The following is a 21,772-nucleotide window of genomic DNA, read 5'->3' as shown; positions in this document are numbered from 1 at the left end:
TCTGTGTGAATATCCCGTTGTTCCAGCATCGTTTGTGGAAGAGGTTGTTCTTTCCCTAGTGAACGGACTTGGTGCCCTTGTTGAAAATCACATGGCCATAGGTTTCTGGGTTTATTTCACACTCTCAATTCTGTTCCATTGGTTTATATATATTCTTTTTTTTTTTTTTCCTCATACTAGTACCACACTGTTTTTATTGTAGCTTTATAGTATGTTTTGAAATTGGGAAGTGTGAGTCTTCCTTCTCTTTCAAAATTGTTTTCGCTATTTTTAATTGATCCTCTATTAACTTTTGATTTGATTATATGCAGAGGGACTGGCTTTGAGACAAGCTGCGTCAGCTTAACCCAGGTTCTGTGGGTGTTGTTGTTTTTTTTTTAAATTATTGAGGCATAACTTACATGCTGTAAAATACTCAGCCTGATAGTCTTTTTAAACCACCACCCAGATCAATTTATAGAATTTGAGCACCACCTTCAGAAGGCTCCCTGCTGCCCCACCCCAGTTAATATCCACCGCAAAGTAGTTGTTTTTCTATTTGTTTTTGACTCCCAGCATTCAATAATGGTAACATTAACGCCTAAATAGCTCTCATGTGCCAGGAACTGTTCTAACCATGGTACATATATTAATTAGTTCAAACTTCAAAGAAACCCTATAAGGTAGGGACTGTTATCCTTTTTTTTTTTTTAAATAAATGATGCACAGAGAGGTTAAGTAACTTGCCCAAAGTCACAGTTAGTGGAAGAACTGTGATTTGAGCCCTGTCGATCTGGCTCCAGAATCCATATTTTTAACTTCTACCGTGCTTAGTTTCAACTGAGGATACTAATAGATCTTATAATACGTAATTGTAAATACATTTTTGTGTGCTTGCCCTCTGTGGCAAAGAGAATTATTTCAGAGTTTGGAGGGAAAAGAAGAGGAAGCACAAATAGTTTAAAGGCTTGATGAGAAAAATATGAGCAGAATGGGTCAGGAATTTTTGCAGGAACCCTTAAGACCAGGCAGTAGGGTTTTGTGAAAATAAAGTATATAGGAGAATTTGACTTGGACAGGACAGAGTATGTTAGATGTTGGAGAGCGTGATAGTCGTGGGTTTGATTGTTGTTATTATAGATTAAAATGTCAATCTTATCTAAAGCACTTGTTTCAAAAAAGAATGCATGACCAGAAGAACTAGAAGATACCCGCCTATCATCACCAACTGCTGACAGGGATCACAATAAAGGGTCCTGGATAGAGCTAGAGAAAAATGTAGAACAAAATTCAAATTCACAGAAAAAGACAAGACTTACTAGTCTGCTGGTCTGACGAGACTAGAGGAACCCCCCAAAGACTCTGGCCCCCCGACACCCTGCTAACTCAGAACTGAAGCCACTCCCAAAGTTCAAAGATTAATCTTTCAGCTAAAGATTAGACAGGCCTATAAAACAAATAATAATACATAAGGAATGTGCCTCTTAGGTCAGTCATATGTATGGGACCAAATGGGCAACGCCTGCCCAAAAGCAAAGATGAGAAGGCAGGAAGGGACAGGAAACCTGGATGAATGGACACGGAACCTGGAGTGTAAAGGGAGAAGGGGAGCTGCTGACACATTGTGGGGATTGCACCCAGTGTCACGAAACAATTTAGGTAAACGTTTTTGAATGAGAGACTTATTTGCTTGGTAAACTTTTACCTAAAACATAGTAAAATAATTTAGAGAATACATGAGAAAAAGGAACTGTTGTTATGTGCAGCAAAATGTATGACTGAAAACATGCTAAGTGAAAGAAGCAGCACATAGAAGAATATATATTATTCCATTTATTTGAAATTCTAGAACAGACAGAATTAATCTGTAGTGAGAGAAAGCAGATGAGTGGTTGCCTGGGGCAGGGGTAGGGGAGATTGACTTCAGAGGGGGCAGGGGAACTTTTTGGGGTGGTGAAAATGTTCTATATCTTGATTCAGGTGGTGGTTATGGGAGGTATACATGGATAAGCGCTGGGAAACTAACATAAAGGTTGGTGGTCCAAACCCACCTGGAGGCCTCAAGGTCTGCTTCCGGGTCACAGCCATGAAAACCCTATGGAGTGCAATTCTACTCCATACACGTGGGGTCGCCATGAGTTGGAATCGGCTCAAAGGTAGCTGGTGCTAACATTTATTAAAACTCATTAAATAGTTCACTTTAACTAAAATGGCTTCATTTCATTTTATATAAATTTTACCTCAAAACATTAATTAAAAAAAAGAAAAGGAATTTATGGTCATTACAGAAAAAGAACACAGAGAAATATAAAACAATGGAATAACCTAAAATAACCACTGCTTTTAAGACAGGCTGTCTTTTTAATTACTACATTGCTTTCCTCATTAAATGTTCTTGACTACTGACTGAGATTATGTGATTTCAAACCTTAATTTGAGTGACTATATTGGCAGGAGTGTGTGTGTGGGGGGGGGCAGGGAGTTGATAATTTCCAGTCATCCCCCCTTCAGGTTTTAGAAGTCTTTTAATACCCTTTTTAAATTTTTTGAAAAGCAATATACAGACCTGGTTTTAAAAAGTCAAATAGTACCTCAAAGCTTTTAATGAGAGATAGCTCCTTACTTCATCTGTCTCTGATACCCCCTCTCCAACTCTCTTAGAATAGGGAGAGAGGTTGCAGATAATTTTATTTCTAATTACATACGTACATTTGGTTTTTGTTGTTGGTTTTAATTAAGACATAATTCACATGTTACAAAATTCACCCATTTATAGTGTACAATTCGGTGTTTTTTAGTATATTCATGAGGTTGTGCAACCATCCTCACTATCTAGTTCCAGAACATTTTCATCACCTCAAAAAGAAACTCTGTGTCCATTAACGGCCACTCCCCATTATCCTCTTCTTCAAACCCCTGGCAACCATTCATCTATTTCCTCTCTCTCTTTGTCTTTTCTGGACATTTCATATAAATGGAATCATGTAATATGTGGCCTTTTGTGTCTGACTGCTTATATTTATAATGTTTTCAGGTTCATCCATGTTGTAGCATGTATCAGTACTTCATTCTTTTTACACCTGAACATCTGGGTTGTTTCCACTCTTTTGCTATTATGAATAATTCTGCTGTGAATATTTGTTAAAAGTATTTGTGTGAATATGTTTTCAATTCCGGTATATACCTAGGGGTAGAATTGCTGAATCCTATGGTAACTCTAAGTTTTTGAGGAACTGCCAGACTTTCCCAAAGCAACTGTACCATTGTACGTTCCCACTGGCAATGTATGAGAGTTCTGGTTTCTCCACATACTTGACAACATTTGTTATTGTCCATCTTTTTGATTCTATTTACCCTAGTGGGTGTGAAGTGATACCTTATTATGGTTTTGATTTACATTTCCCCAATGATTGATTAATCCAAGAAGCTGGACTCTATAAAGAAGAATGGGGCATCAGGATTGGAGGAAGACTCATTAATAACCTGCGTTATGCAGATGACACAACCTTGCTTGCTGGAAGTGAAGAGGACTTGAAGCACTTACTGATGAAGATCAAAGACCACAGCCTTTAGAATGGATTACCCCTCAACAAAAAGAAAACAAAAATCCTCGCAACTGGACCAGTAAGCAGCGTCGTGATAAATGGGGAAAAGATTGAAGTTGTCAAGGATTTCATTTTACTTGGATCCATGGTCAAGACCCATGGAAGCAGCAGTCAGGAAATCAAAAGACGCATTGCATTGGGCAAATCTGCAGCAAAAGACCTCTTTAAAGTGTTGAAAAGCAAAGATGTCACCTTGAAGACTAAGGTGTGCCTGACACAAGCCATGGTGTTTTCAATCACATCATATGTCTGGGAAAGCTGGACAGTGAATAAGGAAGACTGAAGAAGAATTGATGAGTTTGAATTGTGGTGTTGGTGAAGAATATTGAATATACATACCATGGACTGCCAAAAGAACGAACAAATCTGTCTTGGAAGAAGTACAACCAGAATGCTCCTTAGAAGCAAAGATGGCGAGACTATGTCTCACAATCTTTGGACATGTTGTCAGGAGGAATCATTTCCTGGAGAAGGACATCATGCTTGGTAAAGCGGAGGGTTAGAGAAAAAGAGAAAGACCCTCAATGAGATGTATTGACACAGTGGCTGCAACAGTAGGCTCAAGCATAGCAATAATTAAGAGGATGGCGCAGGACCGGGCAGTGTTTCATTCTGTTGTGCATAGGGTCGCTATGAGTGGGAACTGAGTCAACAGTGCCTAACAACAGCAGCGACTAATTGTGTTGTACATCTTTTCATGTTTGTTGCCCTTTGTATATTGCTTTGGAGAAGTGTCTATTCAAATCATTTGTCCATTAAAAAAAATTTTTTTTAATAGACTATTTTCTAGAGTAGTTTCATGTTTACAGAAAAATTGTTCAGAAAGTACACAGTTCCCGTATGTCCCCTCTCCCCCCGCCGCCCCGTGCACACAGTTTCTCCTATTGTTAACATCTTGCATTCCTGTGGTGTAATTGTTACAATTGATGAACTAATATTGATACATTATTATTAACTTAAGTCCATAGTTTACATTAGGGTTCAGGCTTTGTAATGTACAGTCCCATGGGTTTTACAAATGCGCAGTGTCATGTGTCTACCAAGACAGTATCATACAGAATAGTGTTTTTGCCCTAAAAATGCCCTGTGCTCTATCTATTCATCCCTGTCAGTACCCCTGAGCCCATGGCAACCACTGATATTTTTACTATTTCCATAGTTTTGCCTTGTTTCAGAATGTCATATATTGGAATCATGCAGTATGTAGCTTTTTCAGACTGACTTCTTCTACTTAGCAATATGCATTTTAAGGTTCCCCCATGCAGGAAACTGCCAGACTGTCTTCCAAAGTAGCTGTATCATTTTGCATCCCCACCAGCAATGAATGAGAATTTCTGTTGTTCCGCATTCTTGCCAGCATTGGGTGTTGTCAGTGTCTGATACCCTTTTAACTCAGTACTGAAGTCAGTCCTGAATTTCACCCTTCAGCTAAAGATTAGATGGGCCTATGAAACAAAGAATAACACGCGTAGTTCAGCTGTATGATACAAGACTAAATGCGCATAGCAGCCCAAAAACAAAGAGAAGAAGGCAGGAAGGGACAGGAAAACTGGACAAATGGAAATGGGGAACCCAAGGCCAAGAAGGGGAGAATGTTGACACGTCATAGGGTTGGCAACCAGTGTCACAAAACAATTTGTATATTTTTTAATGAGAAACTAATTTGCTCTGTAATCTTTCACTAAAGCACACAAAAAGAAAAAACTAAAAACATGTTCCAGAGGACACAGGAAAGTGACGAGACAGTTAACAAAATGCAAGAAAATATGTACAAATCAATACCTGATAAGAGATTAGTATCCAGAATATATAAAATCACTTATAGTTCAACAATAAAAAGACTAACTCAGGAAATTTATTTTTATTAAGATGCCAGTTCTTCCTGAAACTATTACCCTGAGATAATCTTTAAACCTTGAGCTAAAAATATCCCCTGAAGTCTTCTTAAAACTTAACAATAGTTTAGCTTAACTAGTAAAAAAATGTCTGCCTTGAGCATTATGCTCTTTTAAAAACTAAAATCAAACTCACCACAGAAACTCGAAAGATTAGATTGGAACCTTAGGGGACAGTGAATTTGTTAATGGAAGAGGAACAACCCGGAAAAGAGGGGTGAGAATGGTTACACAACTTGAAGATTGCAATCAGCGTCACTAACCAGTATATGTATAAACTGTTGAATTGGTGTGTTTTGCTGTGTATATTCTCAACAACAAAATAAAAGTATATTAAAAAAAAGATGTCATTTCTTCCAGATGGTCTATGGATTCAGTGCAATTCCAATGAGAATCCCATCATGCTATTTTGTGGGTATCGATAAATTGATTCTAAAGTTATACGGAAAGGCAAAACACCCCAGAATAGCCAACAGGAAAGAACAGAGTTGGAGAACTGACACTACCCAACCTCAAGGCTTACCCTGTACTATAAAGCTGTAGTAATCAAGACAGTGTAGTGTTAGTCAAGGAATGGACAACAGATCAGTAGAATAGGGAGCCCAGAAATAGACTCACAAAAAATAGTCAACTGATCTTGGACAAAGTAGCAAAGGCAACTGAATGGAGAAAAGCTAGTCTTCTCAACAAATGGTGCTGGGCGTCCACACGCAAAGAAAAAATGGGTCTAGACACAGAGTTTACATCTTTTACAAAAATAAACTCGAAATGGGTCATAGACATAAATATAAAACAAAAACTATACAACCTCTAGAAGATAACAGGAAAAAATCTCGGTGATCTTGGTTTTGGTTTTGATCTGATTTCTCTAATGGCCAGTGATCACGAGCATTTCCTCACGTGTCTTTTAGCTGCCTTAATGTCTTCTTTGGTGAAGTGTCTGTTAGCATCCTTTGTCCATTTTTTAGTTGGATTATTTGTCTTTTTGTTGTAGAGGTGTTAGATTTTCATATAGATTTTAGAGATTGTACCTTTTTGGATGTGTCATAGCCAAAAATTTTTTCCCAGTCTGTAGGTTCTCTTTTTACTCTTTTGGTGAAGACTTCTGATGAGCATAAATGTTTACTTTTTAGAAGATCCTGGTTATCTAGCTTGTCTTCTGGTATTTGTGTATTGTTGGTTATGGTTTGTACCCTATTTATGCTGTATATTAGGGCCCCTAATGTTGACCCTATTTTTTCTTCCATGATATTTATAGTTTTTGGTTTTTTATTTAGTCTTTGAACGATTTTGAATTAGTTTTTGTGTATGGTGTAAGGTAGGGGCTCTCTTTCATTTTTTTTACAGATGAACATCCAGTTTTGCCTGCACCATTTCTTCAGAAGGTTGTCTTTTTCCCATTTAATGGACCTTGAGCTTTTGTCAAAGATTGGGTGATCGTAGGTAGACAGATTTACATCTAGGTTCTTATTCTGTTCCATTGGTCAATGTGTTGGTCGTTGTACCAGTACCAGGCTGTTTTGACTATCACAGCTGTATAGTGTGTTCTGAGGTCAAGATGTTTGTAGTTTTGATGAAGTTCAATTTATCTGTTTTCCTTTTCTTGATTGTGCTTTTGATGCTGTTTCTAAGAATCCTTTAGCCAAACCAGGGGTCATAAAGATTTACTGATTTGTTTTATTTGAAGAGTTTTATAGTTTTAGCTCTTAAATTTAGTGCTTTGACCCATTTTGAGTTAATTTCTGTGTACTGGGTTTTCGCCCATAACACCCCACGTAAATAATGTGCACACATAAATAACGCCTACCCGTGTAACGTGCACAGCATGCGAGGAAAATAATACATGAGGGGGTTGTGTAGCTGGTAAAAAAATATGTATTGTGTGCATTTTTTGTGTAAAAATAAGGTATAGTGTGAGGTAGGGGTACAACTTCGTTGTTTTGGAAGCGGATATCACCATTTATTGAAGAGAGTAGTCTTTCGCCATGAATGGACTTGATACCCTTGTCAAAAATCAGTTGACCATAAATGTAAGAGTTTATTTCTGGATTTTCAGTGCTATTCCATTGGTTTATGTTTATCCTTATGCCAGTATCATACTGTTTCAAACTCCTTCTAGCAGTTTCTTCTGGTGCTTAATGCCTTATTTCAAAACAGTATGCTTTTCTTCCTTTTTTTGATTAATGTTGAACATTATCATCGGATGGACTGCTGTAGGAGATCTATTTCTCCTACCCCTGTTCTCCAGCGTAGTTATCACAAATTTCGTTTTAAATCAATAAAACATAGGCATTGTTTAATATGGATCCAAATTATTAAGTCAGATTCCATTCCTGTACCACCTTTCATTCTTCTAGAATTTAAATTATGCTTTTTATTCATTTGCATATTTTTCTACAACCTTCTTACTGACTCTTTTCACATTGTCCATTAGCATTGTGGAAACTCTGGTGGCGTAGTGGTGAAGAGGTATGACTCCTAACCAGAAGGTTGGCAGTTCGAATCCACCAGGTGCTCCTTGGAAACTCTTTGGGGCAGTTCTGCTCTGTCCTTTAGGGTCTCTGTTGGGATCGACTCGATGGCAATGGGTTTTTTTTAGTAGCATTGTGAAACACCTCAGAATATTATTTTTCTCATGTTAAATCACCTTAAATATTTATCAGTGTTATTTTTCCTGGAGATATCCCTTCTGGAGCCCTCTGTCCTCATCCAGTCTGCTCTGGTTGCTCTCCAGGCCTGCTTTATAGCTGTCATCCTGAGATGGCGAGGTGTCTTTTCACCTTTCCGCTGTTTTGGGTCTCTTATTTCTTGGATCTCATATCTTTCTCTTCCTTTCTTTGACACTCAAATGTTTTGTGGAAGCATGTTGTTGTTGTTAGGTGCCGTCGAGTGGGTTCCGACTCATGGTGACCCTGTGCACGACAGCATGAAACGCTGCCCGGTCCTGCGCCATCCTTAGAATCGTTGTTAAGCATATCTCTAGTAATTTCCAGAGAAAGGGTGGTTGGGAGGTAAATATTTTGAGACCCTGCAGGGTTGAAAATGACTTCAGCTTACCCTTACTCTTAATTGATATCTGGCTTAGTGTAAAATTACAAGTTGAAAATAATTTTTTTTCAGGTAATAGAAGGTATTGCTCCAGTGTCTTCTGTGCTGCCATTGAGAAGTCTATTGTTGTATTAATTCTCTGAGCTTTTATATATGGCTTCGGTAGAAGAATCCCCCAAATTCCTTCCTGGTAGGGTATATATCTGGCAGTTTTGGAACTTTACCTATATAGTTGGCTAGAGTTTTTGTTCAATATGTATGCTTTCATTTAGTTTCTTATGTTTTAGTAAGGACAGTTTCTCCCATTGTGCCTGGTATCCCTGGATCTAGAGCCTCTCTTGTCCAGTTTCTTTTCTGAGTAACCCTCTAGTCTATTGCTGTATGTTCCTTGTAGACTTGCGGTCAGTCCCCTTTTTTCAGCCCTGCACCTCGTTCCCTCCTTTTGTAGTTCCTGAACCTCAGCCTGTTAGGGCCACTGTGGCCTGAACTAGCTTGATTCCTGTTGGTACCACCTTTCAAGCATTTAGTGTACAGCTTTCTCAGCTTTGCTGACTCTTCCATCCACTTTGCAGCTTCCAAAATTTTGGCGACATCTCTTATCTATCCTGAATTTATCTTTTAGATTTACTCTTATTTTAGGGGAATTTTGGGAGAGAATAGAGATAAAATCTGATGTTCACTCTGCCTTGTTGAACTGGAGAGCCTTTTAAATAACTCCTTTAGCTTTGGTGTTTATGCTGCTTGGAAGGAGCTGTTTGCTTTGTTTAGTATTCATACCTATTACTGTTCCATGATAAAGGGTGGATCAAGTAGCATCCCTTTTACCTTTTGTCCCTTTGTGGTGAAAAGAATATACTTTCTAAGTTTTGAGGCCGAGGCCTTGTTTTTAGAGGAACCAGAGGCTAGGAAAGGCGCCCTAGTGGTACAGTGGTTGAAGTGCCCAGCTGCCATCCTAAAGGTCGGTGGTTGAAACCACCAGCCGCTCCACAGGGAAAAGACGTGCTAGTTTGCTTCCATAAAGATTTACAACCTTGGAAACCCTATGGGGCAGTTATACTCTGTCCCAGGGGGTCCACTATGAGTCGGAGTTGACTCGATGGCATAACCGGTTGTTTTAGTTATCTAGTGCTGCATAACAGAAGTACCACAAGTGGTTGGCATTAACAAAGAGAAATTGATTCTCTCACAGTCTAGTAGGCTAGAAGTCCAAATTCAGGGTGCCAGCTCCAGGGGGAGGCTTTCTGTCTCTCTTGGCTCTGGGGGAAGGTCCTTGTCATCAATCTTCCCCTGGTCTAGGAGCTTCTCAGGTGCAGCGACTCTGGGTCCAAAGTATGTGCTCTGTTCTCAGCGTGGCTTTTTTAAAAAAAAATTTTTTTTTGTACTTTAAATGAAGGTTTACAGAACAAACTAGTTTCTCATTAAACAGTCAGTACACACATTGTTCTATGACATGTCAACACTCTCCCTTTGCAACCTTGGGTTCCTTATTACCAGCTTGTCTGTTCCCTCCTGCCTCCAAGTACCTGCCTCTGGGCTGGTGTGCCAGTTTAGTCTCATTTTGTTTTATGGGCCTGTCTAATCTTTGGCTAAAGGGTGAACCTCAGGAGTGACTTCGTTACTGAGCTGAAAGGGTGTCCGAGGGAGCTAGCTACTTTCTTGATGGTATGAAGTCCCCCTGTCTCTACTCACTTCTCTCTTTTATATCTCAAAAGAGATTGACTTAACACAAAACCTAATCACTTAAATTGAGTCCTGCCTCATTAACATCATAGATGTAGGATTTACAACACATAGGAAAATCACATCATATGACAAAATGGTGGACAGTCACACAGTACCTGGGAATCATGGCCTAGCCAAGTTGATACACATTTTGGGGGGGGTCATAATTCAATCCATAACACAGGTTAAACAGGAAGAGGCTAGGAGAGAGTGCAGAGGAGAAACTGGACATACTGAAATATGCCTTCATGAAGACAGACCATTCAGGTTCTTGGGCTGAGTATAGGTGAATGTAGCGTTTTGAGGCTAGGCATTACTTGATGAGCCCTAGTTAGAACCATGTCTTGGCAGAGTGAGAGTGTTTTACAGTTGTCTGTGCTTGTTTATGGTCTGCAGTGAAGTTCTGAGATGGAACAAACTTGTTGTAGCTAATTTTCTTCTACCCCCCCCTTTTTTTTTAGCTTACTTTCTTCTCAAAGTCAGTAAAATATTAGATGGGTGCTGATATCTGGTACAGGGAGGACAAATGTTTAAGCACTGGACTACTAACCAAAAAGTTGGTGGCTTAAACTCACCCAAAGGGCCCCTTGGAAGACAGGCCTAGTGATCTGCTTCTGAAAGGTCACAGCCCTAAAAACCCTGTGGAGTGAAGCTTTACTTTGCACACTTGGGGTCACCGTGAGTCAGAATCGACTTGACAGCAGCTAACAACAACATCAACATATGGTACATTCTAAACGAGGAGAAATGTTATTCTTTCCTAATTTGTTAATTAAAAATTAAATACATTGTTTTATCATTTATCATTCCTGTAGGGTTGCTATGAGTTGAAATTGACTCATGGAAATATTTTTATTTTTTTTGTTCCTTTGCATCAGTATGCTTTGTCAAACAAATGACTCCTTATGAAGGGACAGGACAGACTTCATACTTTGCATAGGTTGTTGCTTTCTCTCTACTTGGGACACACTTTCTGACATAGAAGATTACTGGTTTTGGGTATTTTCTCCTTTCCTTGTACTCCCTGCTAGGGTTGCTTTCTGTCCTTCTGCCTCATTGCTACTTTTACCGTTGGTAGTTAAGTGCTCTCTGTGTGAGTGTGTTGACTCTAAAGAAGGCAAAAAAAAAAAAAAAAAAAAAATTTTTTTTTTTTGTATTTATTATTTCAGTATTTCTATATTTAAGAGGAAATAAATGTCAAACATACCATTACAGTTTTGGTGAGCCTGTTCTTTTATTTACTCAACATCTTTATCGAGCATTTTCTGTATGCCACACCCTTTCCTAGGTGCTGGGGATGTATCCATGAAGAAGACAGACTAGGTCCTTGCTCTTGTGGAGCTTATTTTACAGTGGGGTTGGGGGCAGAACAGTGAACAAGTAAGCAAATTCATATAGTAATTTCAGATATTGATAAGTGCTCTGAAAAGAAAAAAAAAAAAACCAAAAAATCAATCAGCCGACCAACCCTCTGTGTCAGAAAACATGTCCCTAGTAGAGAGAGAACAGTGAGGATAATAAGCCAGAGAGTGAGTCAGGAGAAGGCCTAGCTGTGGGGAGAACGTTATAGGCCAAGGTAATAGCACACAGGAAGGCCCTGAAGCAGGAATGCACTTGGGCTGTTTGAAGAGCAGAGAAGGCTGTGATTGAAGCTTTTAATGAAGGAGGGACAGAGGTGAAAGCAGTGATCAGAGGAGCAGGCAGAAGCCAAATTGTTGGGGCCCTGTACCTCATAGTAATCACTTGAATTTAATTCAAGTCATTGTGGTAAGTCATTGAAGTTGGAGAATGAATTGTGTCACGTCAAGCATGGAAGCAGGAAGTAAGGAGACCAGTAGTCCAGGTAATTGGTAATGGTAGTCTGAAAAAGGGTAGGAGAGGTCAGGAAGTGAAGTGAGTCAGGAGGTGTTTTGTGGGTAGAGCTAATAGAAAATGTTACGGTGGATGAGGAGAAAAAGGAGATTTTAATGATGACTCCTAAGCTTTTGGCTTAAGCCTAGGAGGGGATGTTGGTGCTGTTTTTTGAGGCAGGGAAGGTAACGAGAAGAATGGGATTGGGAGTGGAAATTGTTTTACGAGATGGTTGCTTAGCTCTCTGTTTATCAGGAAAAAACCCTTTTCTAAACTGTTTGCTTTTATTTTACACCTATGAATTGACTGTTATAGATGGTAGTGCATTTTTTGTATGCTTGTCCAGAGTTGACCCTTTCTTCCCTTTGTGCTAGGATGTCTGAATTGATTGAAAAAGAAACTGAAGAATATCGTAAGGGGGATCCAGACCCGTTTGATGATCGTCATCCTGGTAAGACCTATGTATTTTTAAGCTTGGATCTTTTTTTTTTTTTTCAAAAGTAAATTGCTAAAAGGAATATTTTTCAATTGAAATAGTATCTTTTCATAGTAAGTTTTAAGATATTTGTTAAAATATTGTCCAAGGTGGGGTCAATGAGGAAAAATAAATTCATGGAAATTTGAAATATTTACAGATCAAATAGAACAGACCTAACTTAAAGGAACTAAATTAATTAGGTGTACCTTAGATGGGTCAGAATCAACTTGACGGCAACTGGTGAAAAAAAAACAAAACCTTAACTGACTCAGTGGTATAAATAAAAATCAAAGACTTGAAAAGAAAAAAATATCCTCCTTTTCTGACTTTTTAAACCACGAAGGTGTTTTCCTCTTTCTAACAATGATAACTGTTCTTACTTTACTGATGGGAAAATTTGGTCGAGAATGCATTAAGTGGCTTGCGTTATCATTGAGTTTGTACTTGGAACCTGGGATAATAAATAGACTTCTTGATGTCTGAGCTAATTTAATAAAAGCCATGACAACTCAGCCTTTTTAGGCATGGAAGTTGATATACTACAGGACTATATAGAACTTGAGACTTTGCGATTTTATGTTCTGTCTAAGATAGATAGGGCTCAAGCGTAACAACAATTGTGAGGATGGAGCAGGACTGGGCAGTGTTTGTTTCTGTTATATACTATGTCTTGAAACTGACTTGACAGCCCCTAACAACAACAACAGCAATGAGGTAGATTGGAGCCCTGGTGGTGTAGTGGTTAAGAGCTCTGCTGTTAACCAAAATGTTGGCAGTTCAGATCCACCGGCCGCTCCTTGGAAACCCTGTGGGGCAGTTCTGCTCTGTCCTGTAAGGTTGGTATGAGTCGAAACCAGCTCGACGGCACCTAAAAACAACAACAAGGTAGATTACCAGTGTCAGAGCTTAAGTCACGTATAAGACCGCCAAAAAAAAAAAAAAACCAAACCTGTTGCCGTTGAGTGTATTTCAACTCTTAGCGACCCTGTAGGACAGAGTAGAACTGCCCCATAGAGTTACTACCCATATAGGGCCACGTTGCATGTAAACTCTCTAGCTAAAAGCAGTCCTTTGTGGAGAGAGTAGTCTGAAATTTTGTGTGTCAATAATGAGGATGAGTGGGAATTATAAAAATAAGAATGTTGTGTACTCACCTCAGTGTTCTAAGTTTTATTCTATTTCTTGGACTTCTGTTCTCAGATGTAAGTAAGCTAGTCATTTCAAATTGAGTGTCTAACAGTTTGTGATGTTAGCTGCTGCTTTTGTCCTAGACATTCCTACTTGTGACTTCAGAGGAGTACCTATTTAACCCACATCTTTGTTAAGGGCAATCAGAGCATGAAGTACAAAAGTGGATGTGGGAAAAAAGTTAATGCAGAATCCATGAAAAGAATTAAAAGGGAGATGAGTATGCTTAGTGATGTTGCCTTGGAAAGGATGAAATGGAAACGAGCAAGAAGGGAGAGACAGAATGATACACCTTTTTTCAGTAGAAATTTAAGAACAATTTTTTTTCCTCTTTACCTCTTCAGGCAATACTTGCCATTGGCATACTTTCTATTAGTAAAATAGGGCCTCAGTTTAATCATTTATGAAAATATGAAGGTAATCTAAGGTCCTGGTTTATTTTTATGATCCCATTTCTCTAAATTCTGTTAGTTACTTTGCTGTACTAATTATAACGTGGTGAAAACTTCCTATCAGCAGCTCACATTTTTTTCTTCATCCTAAATTGTTTCCTTTGACTGAATTTGCCCCTCTGATCTTCTGAAAGGAAATGCAGTAAAATAATTCATATCTCTTTAAAAACAAACCAATAATTCTCCAATTATTAACCAATCATTTTACTGTACAATGAGTAGATCCTGGGTCCCTGACCTCCTGTCTTTCCCCCGGAGCCTAGGAGTTAAAATGGTCCAGGTTACTGTATCTTCAGGGTTGGTGATTGCTTAGTGGGATTTTCCCCCTACCTGGATCTCCTTGCCGGTTTGAGGATACATGTCTGCTGTTGTTGTCATTGTAGCTGAAAGAGAGATTAGACTTGGAGACTATCTTCTTCAGGCCACCCATCAAAGGCAGCATTCTTCCTGCCCTTCTCTGTTTGGCTGGGAAGTCAGGGTTTTTCTGTTTCTTAGGCTCTTTCGTGATTCTTTTGTAGACCTTGTAGACCATTGATGATGCTAGTCTGGGTTCAGTGCTCCTTTAATTTAGCATCACTATATAGGCCTTTTTTTTTTTTTATATATAGGCCATATGCTAGGTGATGGGAAAGTTAGAGAGCAGTTTTTATAAGGCAACTTTTAATGTTAAAGAATGCTTCTTATGAGATCTATTCCATTAAAAGATTCTATCCTTTGTTCCTGTTTGTTTTTGCTGGCATTTTAATAGTACTCATAACAACCTAGGTGTCTTTCCAGGTCTTGAGTTGTTTGACTGGGATGACTCACTCATTCCTCTGTTTGTTCTTCCCCTCTTCTTTTGGTAGGTCGAGCTGATCCAGAGTGTATGCTGGGCCATTTGCTGAGAATACTCTTCAAGAACGATGATTTCATGAATGCAGTAGGTTTTACTTCGTACTTGTCTTCAGAGATGCTGTACCTTTATTGTTTTTTGTAAATAGTTTGCTTTCTCCTAAGGCCTTGGCAAAGTTGGGGGTAGAGTTGGTAATTTTTTTATTAGGTTTTGGTTTAATTGAAATAAAAGTAATCATGGGCTTCTTTCTTGCCAAAGTCCTGCTTGTGGCCAGGGTGTTTTCTTTTTGCTGCATGCTTTTAGTTGAAAATTAACGAGGGCTCCCAAGGCATCTTTGCTCATTCTTGGGCAAGAATGTTTTGAGTTTGGGAATATAGGAATCCTCTTGGGTTCCTGAATGAAAAAATAAGAGTGATGCGTATAACATGATTCTGCACTGACACTGTGGTGTGTGTATTGGGCAAGCGGAGGGATAGAAAGATGCCTGGGGATGTTGTGAGGAATAAATTATGAGAGTATATATGTATGTAGTTTACGCATATGTGTATATATAGCACCCAACAGCTCCTGTGCATAACGGTTGCTCAATAAATGGTGACTCTTGGTTTGTTTTTGGAGGCAGAATGGCATGGTGGTTGAGAGCATGGGCTTTTTGGGGTCCATTGTTTTGTGTTTGAATCCAACTCTGTCGTTTCAATGACAGTTTGACTTTTGGAGAAGTAACTTAAGCCTCCCCAAGCCTTATTTTCTGTAAGCCTTATTTTCCTCACTTATAAAATGGGGAAAACAGTACTTACCTCAAAATGTTTTTGTAATTGTTGAATGGAATTAAGCATGAGAAGTGCTTGGCACAGAGCCTGGCATATAACAAGGGCTCAGTAAGTATTAGCTGTTATTATTATCTGTCTTGTATTGATCCCCAGTTTTGTTTCTTTATCATAGATGTCTCTTTTCAGCTTCAGATCACCTCTGGCTGTCTTTTAGACATTTCCACCTGGATATTCCCCCCGCCCCACACAAAAAAAACCTGTTACTGTTAGGTTGATTCTGACTCATAGCAACTCTATAGGACAGTAGAACTGCCCCATAGATTTTCCAAGGAGCACCTGCTGGATTCAAACTTTTGGTTAGCAGCCATAGCTCTTAACTACTATACCACCAGGGTTTCTGAATATCAGTGGGATATCCCCCACAGGCATCTTGAATACCACATGTCTAAAATGGACTCATTGTTGGCCCCCAGATCTCTTTTTCTTGTTCTCTAGCTCAGTAATGATGTCCTTGTCTAGCCAGCTAGAAATTATTCTTTACTTCTTTGTGTTCTCTCCTCCAGTAAACTTACAGGTCTTAAAATTCACTTGCCCTTAAACCTCATAAATCACTGTACTCTCTATTCTTGTTGTTAGACCTTAGTTTAGCCACTACCATTTTTCACCTGGTTACCGCCTTTTAACTGGTTTCTCTTCCTCTTGTCTTCCTCCAATCCAGTTTTCATTTCATAGCCCAGAAAGCTTTCTAAAATGCAAAAACTGATTGTGGCGCTCTCATGCTTAAAATCTGTAAATGGTTTCCCATTGTCCTCAGGGTTTAAGTTCCTTAGGTTGTCACGTAAACTGATTTTTCTCGGGCCTTTCTTCTCTCCAGCTTCAGTTCTTGCCCTTTGGCCTTCCCCTCCTTCCTTCCCACTCCTCCTTAGCTACTTCCTACTTGCCTTTTACTTGTATCTCGGAATCCCTTCTTCCGTAAAGCCTTCTCTCTTTCCTCTGCAGGGGCTTGTGTGACCTCTGAGGGGCTTCCATACACACTGTACTTATGATATTATCTGTTTTCTCAACTGTCTCCTCTGTTGAGTTAATCATTCTGTGTCTTACTCACTGCTGTATACCAGTTGGAGAACACAGCACTGCTTATAGAGAGATTCAGCAATTATTAGATGAGTGCCAAAAGGAAAGTTTTATTAATGCATTTTTCTATGATTTAAAAAAAAATACATACTTTGAATTTTTTTCTTAACCCATGTCAGGAACTGGGGCTTATCTCACCACGTTGAATCTTTCTGAAAAAGTGTATGTATGCAAGGGTGGAGGGTGAATTCTTTGTGATACCCTTATTTGAGTTTTAATTTCAGTGGTTGTTGAGTTGTTGTTTTGGGGGGATTTAGTCTTAAGGCTGCAGAAGAAACTATGTATGATATTAACATGGCTTAGCAGGATCATAAATATTTATAATAGTTAAAGGTTTAATTAGTAATTGTGAAGTACAGACTTGTCTTATAACTCTTTAAGAAAGCAGTGGGGGTGTATTAAAGATTTATTAGACTTCATTAATTTGACTAGATTGGATTTCGGAACAGAAGTATTCCTCTTTCTCTGTACAGTTGGTGAATGCATATGTGATGACAAGCAGAGAGCCCCCTCTAAATACTGCAGCTTGTAGACTCCTACTGGACATCATGCCAGGGCTGGAAACTGCTGTTGTCTTTCAAGAAAAGGTACTTACTAAAAAGGATAGTCATCATTTTACTTTCTAATTGAATGGGGTATCTGTTTGATGTTTTTTTGTTATCAAATTGTAGTTTTTTCTTATTACAATAGAAATATATATGTAGAAATTTAAGAAATCCAGACAAGCAATAAGAAAATGCAAATATTACTATTTTAATGAGTCGTTTCTGCTTGGGCGCTATATAGTATTTTTAAAAATCTTAGAATCATATCGTGGTGCAACGGATCACTTTTATATGGCCATTCTAGCCATGGTCTTATAACTCCCACCAAAAGATTGGACGGGACTGTGCAAATAAGGTGCTTGTGGCCCACCAGGGGGATTGGACAGCTTGCTAATAATACAAATAAGGTGCGTGGCACCCTTGTCGGGGTGGGGCTGTGCAAATAAGATATATGGAACCCTGACTAGGGCATTCGTCAGTTTTGCCATCCCGCTAGGCTTAAAATGAGCTATCCCAGAGGTGAACAGGGGGACCTTGGCACCACTAAGAGGAAGAGCCGGGAGCAGAGTGCATCCTTTGAACCTGGGGTCCCTGCACTGAGAACCTCCTAGACCCAGACCCAAGAGACAGAGAGAGGGAGCTGTAACACTGGAGACGATGAGTATCAGTGGCAGGGAAACGGTGGCAGCAGGACCAGGATACTGGTGCGTGATGCACAATGGGCTTCCCAGTCCACAGAGTGAGGTGGTTACAGTGGGTGTGCCAACCCATAGAATGAGAGAGCTGAGCACTTTTGGTGGAGTAGGGTGCCTCTGGGCACTTATTGGTGAGCTAAAGAGCTTTGTAACACTTGCCCGAGCATGGCAGCGGCCGGACTGAGGGGCCAAGGGCCAGAGAGAGGCTCACCTGCGGGCACGGCTGAGAAGAGGCCGTCCTGATCAAAGAACTGCATCCTGCGTCGTTCCTAATCCTGAATTGTAACCTGTTACTTCCCTGATAAATGCCATAGCTGTGAGTAGGGTCTGAGTTCTGCGTGGCCATTGCACTGGATTATCGAACCTAGCAGAGCAGTAAGAGAGTGCCATGGGAAGGACCACTGGTGTCAGAATTGGTAAAAAAGGCTTACAGGGTGGAGGTATGTCTGACCGCCACCTCATGGGAACCAGCCTTGGGCTGTCAGTGCTGATAATGGTTATCCTCCTCCCTGGCAAAGTTAGATGAGGAGGTCTGATGCCTGTGCTGCAATTTTTACGCAGAGGTTTTTAGGTGAATTTATGGCCTCATCTGTACTTGTACTCTTAGTGGTGAGTGATCTTTCCCAATGATGAAGGACTTTCTGCTCTTTGGGGAAACCCATTCTATTTTTGGTGGTATTTAATACTCAGTCAGCTAATATTTGAAGACCTGTTTTGTACTATGTTCAGTGCTAGATGCTGGGCATATTTTGTCAGCAGAATGAGGGCTTATATGTAAGTATGCATTTGGGAATAGGCAGACAAAAGTAAATTAATAATTTCAAATAATAAGTGGAATGAAGACAAGAAAAAAATAGTTTGATGGTGACGGTGTATTTCAACTGCCAAAAATAAATTGCTCTGTTTTTAGAAGTAATATAAATATTTTGTCTCTTAGCTTTAAGATTTTTTCAGTGTAAATTGAGTATGCCACACAACTCACTTTATTTTTAAAGATAATAAAAATTTAGTCTTTGAAAACATTCTGGAAGTCTTAATATAGTTTATGAACCAAATGAAAGATCTGGAAATAGATTTTCATTTAACTTTTGATTAAATTCATGTTAACTTTTCCTATAGAATTGTACCGTGTAAGGTATTTTTTTTTTTTGGAATTACATTATAATTTATGCTATAATTTGTAGTATTAAAAGCAAGCTAAATTTAAAAATCTCCAATTAGCTGTCACTGGGGAGCCAAAATACTCTATATTCTTGTCAAAAATATTTCAATATGACTTGAAAATCATGATGATAAAAGAAGCAGTTATAGCAGTATATTTGTATCCGCAAGGTTTATAGAAGGCTGCAGATGACTTCACTGTGCTTTGTGAACATTTCCTGTTTGTCATTGTAGGAGAACAGTCTTTGATATCCTTATAAGTTTAGTTTTTGTATATCTGGAACGAAGCGAATTCCCTTTGGAGGTCAGGAAACACTAAGGGACATTTTGAATAATAAAGCTTTCTGTAAGAATAGTTCTATCATTTCTTAATGATTTTAAGTCTCTTTTTGAAGTCAGTAGTTGACAAGCATCCTAACTTGTATTGATGAATTAAGGTGGGAGATAGTGCCTTATTTAAGAATAATCGTGTATCAGATTGGAAATAAAATTGCCTTGAACCTAATATAGTAAAGCACAGATTATAAACTTCGTTGGCATTGTGATAGCATTGGATCCCGTGAGGATCTTTACTCTTCAGAGGTATCCTCTGGCAATTTTTTTTATATGAGTCAATATTCTTTAAAAAAGAATTTAATCATAGCTTTTAAATTAATGAGTCAGAAATCATTATTTCTGGACAAATTGGTACTGGTGTTTCACAAAGCTAGGGAGAAGACTCATTGTTTTAGAGCAGTGTTGCTGAAATTTTGTGACCCACAGTAACATCTGATATTTTTTTATATTGCAACCTAGTCCATACATTGTATTTGTGGGAAAAAAAAGTTTCTTCAAACAGACTTGTGTGGTACAGTCCGATATTTTCTATTTCATTTTTATTTTAGAGCTGATTGCAATTCGCTAAATCGATTTTACTCTAATTGTTTTAGAAAGTTACTGACTTGTACTTTCAGAGATACTTTATTAAGCTTCAGATATTACTTTTATTTAAAATTATTTGGCTGTGTAGTTTCTTCATTATGTTAAGTATGCTGTAGAGCTGAGCGCTTTATCTGAATATTGTTTAGGTACTAGGTTTTTCATAATGTGAAGTTGATCAGTGTATGCTGTTAATCCAGTCAGATCAGGGCTATTACAGATTTACTTATCTGCTTGAATATGTTTCTCTTTGAGATTGCCTTGATTCTTTATAGTTTCAAAACGTTTTCTTCAGGTGGTAATTAAAAAAAGTTTGGAATGGAAATATAAAAGAGAATGTCTCCATGACCCTAGGAAGAATTTATTAAGATATAAAATATATAAACTACAAAAAAATTGTTAAATATGGTTACATAAAAACTAGGAGTTTACACCTCCCTAAAGGCCCTGGCAAAAGACGTGAATGTTTCACAGAATCTTGACTGGTCAGCAAACACAAAGAATGCCAAACCTCATTAGTAAGCAAAGAATTGAAATTAGATGAAATACCGTTTTTGCACCATGAGACTGCAAAAAATAAAAAGTCTGATAGTGGTCTGTTGTTGGCAAAGGTGTGGAAAAATGTGAACGTTTATTCACTGTTGGTAAAAATGAATTGTTGCAGTCACTTTGGAAAATAGTGTGGCCTCATCTAGTAAAGCTGAGCATGAACATATCCTACGATGTAGCAGTTCCATTTCCCTTAATCTACCTTAGGAACATGCTTGCACAAGAGTAGTTTACAAGGTGATTGTTGGATAAGCCAACAAAATTGTGGCAGCAGGGTTTGGAGGTGAAGAGCATTGGAGGTAGACTGCTTAAAGCCAGACCCGTGCTTTGCCAGTTAACTAGTTTTGTGACCTTGAACAAGTTACTTAACCTCATTGTGCCTCAGTTTTCTCATCTGCAAATAATAGTACTTACCCAATCATATAAGATCCTTGGGTGGCGCAGGTGGTTTGCACTTGACTCCCAGTGGCAGCATGGAGGAAAGACCTGGCTACCTACTTATTTAAGATTAACCAAAACCAAACCAAACCCACAGATGCTGAGTTGATGCGACTCATAGCACCCTATAGGACAAAGTAGAACTGCCGCATAGGGTTTCCAAGGAGCGCCTGGTGGATTTGAACTGCCAGCCTTTTGGTTAGCAGCCGTTGCTCTTAACTATTATGCCGCCAGGGTTTCCTCTTTAAGATGACGGCCATTGCAGACCCTAAGGAGCAAAGTTCTACTCTGACACACATGGGTTGTTGTGAGTTGGATCTGACTCGAAGACAGTGGATTTTTTTTTTTTTTAACCCGATCATATAGATTGTTACGAGGAGTAAATAAATGAGTATTTGTAAAGGCTGTTTTATGTTAAGTGCTATTTAAGTGTGACAACTACATGCAACAATAAAAAAAACAAGTTGCAGAAAAATATATACAATATCACTCATTTTATACAGTTAAAAAAA

General features: G+C 38.8%; 1 protein-coding gene across 8 annotated transcripts in view; it reads left to right on the top strand.

The window, feature by feature from the left end:
- The window catches only part of DCAF1 (DDB1 and CUL4 associated factor 1), a 95,101-nt gene that overhangs the window by 22,936 nt on the left and 50,393 nt on the right, over nt 1–21,772 (top strand). For 6 of the 8 annotated variants that reach the window (XM_049861732.1, XM_049861731.1, XM_049861729.1 and 3 more), the window contains 3 exons: nt 12,475–12,551; nt 15,064–15,137; nt 17,428–17,541. In XM_049861732.1, coding sequence (XP_049717689.1) covers nt 12,475–12,551; nt 15,064–15,137; nt 17,428–17,541 — 265 coding nt within the window. The remainder of the gene's footprint in view (nt 1–12,474; nt 12,552–15,063; nt 15,138–17,427; nt 17,542–21,772) is intronic. The other 2 variants (XM_049861735.1, XM_049861736.1) reach the window with 2 other exon arrangements.

Source organism: Elephas maximus, chromosome 20, assembly GCF_024166365.1.
Source record: "Elephas maximus indicus isolate mEleMax1 chromosome 20, mEleMax1 primary haplotype, whole genome shotgun sequence".
In the NCBI taxonomy this organism is placed as follows: domain Eukaryota; kingdom Metazoa; phylum Chordata; class Mammalia; order Proboscidea; family Elephantidae; genus Elephas; species Elephas maximus.
The sequence above is the reverse complement of the archived record's forward strand: the minus strand, read 5'-3'. Positions and strand labels throughout refer to the sequence as shown.